The sequence below is a fragment of the Hyposmocoma kahamanoa genome, unplaced genomic scaffold (genome assembly GCF_003589595.1).
Source record: "Hyposmocoma kahamanoa isolate Upper Pololo Valley unplaced genomic scaffold, ASM358959v1 79, whole genome shotgun sequence".
Classification (NCBI taxonomy): domain Eukaryota; kingdom Metazoa; phylum Arthropoda; class Insecta; order Lepidoptera; family Cosmopterigidae; genus Hyposmocoma; species Hyposmocoma kahamanoa.
Genome location: NW_020653993.1, coordinates 10,596,462 through 10,600,140, shown reverse-complemented (window position 1 = coordinate 10,600,140; position 3,679 = coordinate 10,596,462). Strand labels below are relative to the sequence as shown.

Genomic DNA, 3,679 nt, shown 5'->3' with positions numbered 1-3,679 from the left:
ATACGACGTCGAGACGTGGCCACTCAAGATACGACGTCGAGACGTGGCCACTCAAGATACGACGTCGAGACGTGGCCACTCAAGATACGACTAGTCCACCATTTATTAAAACAGTTATATTAGTAGCATTAGAGCTATTTGTGAAAGGGTTCGTCCAGGGAAGGTACTGCCGCCAAGCGGTAATGTTAGTATTACTGCATTCTGGTTTTGAAGGGTAAGGGTACTGGTGGAATTACAGGCACATGGGACCTGTCAACTTATGTCTCAGAGTGACGGACGCAGTGGCAGTGCCCTTCACATCTTTGCGATTTAAAACTCTGACTGCAACTGTTACGGACAGGCGTGTACCTTAACACGCTGTCTGACAGAGAAAAAAGATCGTAGAGATAACTGATAGAATAAACAATCTGAAGTGACTGGGTTGGCTTCAACTGACAATGAACTGATAACCAATGGGGGAAACGAATTCTTGAGTGGAGACCACAGCTTGACAAATGTAGTGCAGTACGCCCTCTGGCCAGATGGAGTGACAATCTGCTAAAGACTGCTGACAGCAAATGGATGCGACAAGCTGAGCACCGGGCGAAATGGCACATTCGTAGAGGCCTATGCATAAAATATGTATAAGATGAGGCCTTTCTTACCTTAGCTCATAATTGAGCACCATGTAAAGGGCAGCAGTGGGTTCCCTCTGCACAGCATGAAGAGAAATGGTGGGGTACAGCAGGGTGATGGAGGGGGCAGCTGTCCCAGAAGGGCTTACGCCGCCACCCCACACTACGTTTCTGAAAAATATGCAAACAGTTAAATTAACAGGAAAATGGTATTGTATAAACCATGTTGCTCTATGCTCATACCGATACCTCCAATGATTGTGATGTTATTTTTGTAAACAACTATATTTATTTACTAATATTATGGTCCCCAAATTTTAGGAAAAAAATAAAGAAACAAAACACAAAATAAAACTAAACAAGTGCAAAACCTAAGTGAGGGCAGTGTCCAATGGAGGTATCAGTACATAAAACAGAAAATTCCCTAGTTCAACACCATGTTTAACACTTAACTTGAAATTCAAAATAATAAATAAGGGGCATCATAACAAAGACCGACAAGTCACATTTTCACTTGTTATTCTTCATGTGCAACAGTACTGTTTGTACATTTCTATGAATAATTTATTTAATGTGTACAGCAACCGCTAAATCCTCCTCCAAAATATGTTTCAACTGCACAGATCTAAACATAATAGGACAAATCAATCAAGTCAAATCAACTGCCTCTGTGGCCGAACAGTTACATGCAGAGGTCCCAGGTTCGATTCCCGGATCAGGAGAAATATTTGTATGCCCTACATTTATTTCTCTCGTGAGTTTGGGTGTAATTTGTGGTTGTGTGTGCATGTTTTGTGTGTGCATTATTATTATCTTAATAACTTCTATGTCCCGAAGAAATTGTGCATCCAGTATAATATTAAAATAAATATATCAACATTTTCACATGTGTTTAGTATATAAACTCTAATGTTTCCAGTTCTCATGCCATAAATTCTAACGCAAATGTCCAGTATTATTTGAACATATTCATAAATATTACTATCACTAAAATCCATTCAATGAGACTTAATGAAATTAGAATCGAAATTTATTGGATTTTATTGGCTTTTGTTGGAGGTGTTTGGAGCTTTGGATCCTGAAATATAATGATACCTTGTTAGCAATTTACCCTGCTTGGCCTTTCACATACAGGTTTACTCTTTAATATACAGGCTGGATAAAATTTAACTGAAAATCAAAATTACTTTAATTCGTAGGTAGGTATCAAATTGATAAAACACGACTTTTTTTATGAGACCAATGACGAGATTAACAAGACGTGCCATATGTCTGTCCATAACATTTGCAGTAACTGTCAGACCTTTAAATCGCAAAGACCTGAGGCACAAATACTGCTCCCAACAGCCTGAGAAATAAGTTGAAAAGTCAAATGTGCCTGTGATATATCCTAAAACTACTATAATTTTAACATGTTTCGGGCATGATTTTATTAAACAAGAAAAATAAATGTGATAAGGTTGCAAAAGCCTTCAAAAACCCATAGTAATAATAATAATGTTTTCAAATTTTTGGTTGGTTTGTTAAATTGGTACCCCTGCACATGTTACCGAATTAGAAAACAAACTTATTTCCTTCCACTAACAAAATAAATATAGGTCACCTACGAAAAAACACGTAAAGCAAAATTTTAACAATATATGAATAAGTATTAATGTACTGCGGGAAAATCATTGTAAATAAATTTTCTGCAATATCATTGTTTGTGTAAATGAAAAACTGTTTTCCTTGTTAGAAAAATGTTTGCTTTTTGACCACGCACTTTTTAACATACGAAATTGTACATTTATTAAAATTGATTTTCTTCTAATGAAGGCGTTAAAATACTCACTGTTCTGTGATATAGAGAGTAGCAGTCCCCAATTCTTGATCATTTACGAGGAGTTTTGTTGAGGGACTCTGTAGAAGGACTCCTTCCACCGGCGCGTTAAAGGTGGAGGAAACAACGACCATTTTAACAAAAACACACCCACTACAATGAACAAAACCCGGTTAATACAATCTATACAAGTTTCACCGTCGATCTATAGTCAATTTGACGTATTTTAGCACGCGAGATTCCGTAAAAAATACAAATATATTGTAACAAACGAAAAACTTCGTAAAAACACGTTCCTAAATCTTCACGCAAAAATTCGCAACAGAAAAGAATGTAAGTCAGTTTTCGTTTACACGTTTACGTTCTTCTTCCTTGACAGCTTACATTTTGAATCTTTAAATAAAGTAAGTTTATTCTTAATCCGCATGAACAAAGATAAATTTTGATATTATTTTGTCGATATTTTGGTGAGTTAACTATATGGTTTTTTAACTTTGAAATGTTTGATATTTAAGGAAATAAGTAGTTCATTAATAATTCTCACACAATGAGGAAGTAGAACATACTTATATACAATGTTGCTACAAAAATAACTTATCCAAACTTTTTCACACTGTTAAAAGATCCTGAAGGTTTGAGTGTATTGTGTGGGCCATTAATTACAATAAAAACCATAACTAAACTTGATTGTTTCAATAGAATTGTACACTCAACCTTAGCTTTCAGCAAAAAAACCTTCTTTTTCAGAAAAACATGGAAATCTTTTCTTATTTTCTGGCAATTAACGTTATGAACTGTCAATGTCAAAATTGTCAAATCGATTTTTCTTACCTACCGCCCCCCTACATATCTTTCTAATTTGTGCCCCCTCTACTACTCCATTGTTTAGCCCCTGACTACGCGAAGATTTGTTGAAATTAACTTATTTGTGTATGAATCATTTACAAATATTGGCTGAAAATGAAAGAACTACATTATTATTTAATGAACATTACAATATATAGTGACGACAAATCGACTAACGGTGTCAAAAGTGATAGTGAAACTGCCACTCATGTAAGTTCCACCCGCTTCGATTTATTTATGCGTTTGTGCAGCTTTTGTATTTATTTACTACAAAATATTTCATATATCGGCAAATTATTGTTTACTTCTTTCATATAATTGCCTAAACGTAATTTGAAATACTGATTTGTGAGTTTATAGACCAAGGATTCAAACGTGATTTCTTTCCGAATTTAAGCTA

General features: G+C 35.3%; 1 protein-coding gene across 1 annotated transcript in view; it reads right to left on the bottom strand.

Moving 5' to 3' along the window:
* The window catches only part of LOC113233580 (methylosome subunit pICln), a 14,008-nt gene extending 11,422 nt beyond the window's left edge, over positions 1–2,586 (bottom strand). Inside the window, exons 1-2 of the mRNA XM_026468724.1 lie at positions 2,446–2,586; positions 645–785 (exon numbers count right to left, since the gene is read on the bottom strand). Of these exons, the coding sequence (XP_026324509.1) occupies positions 645–785; positions 2,446–2,567 (263 nt within the window). The 5' untranslated portion in view covers positions 2,568–2,586. The remainder of the gene's footprint in view (positions 1–644; positions 786–2,445) is intronic.
* Positions 2,587–3,679: the final 1,093 nt, after the last annotated feature.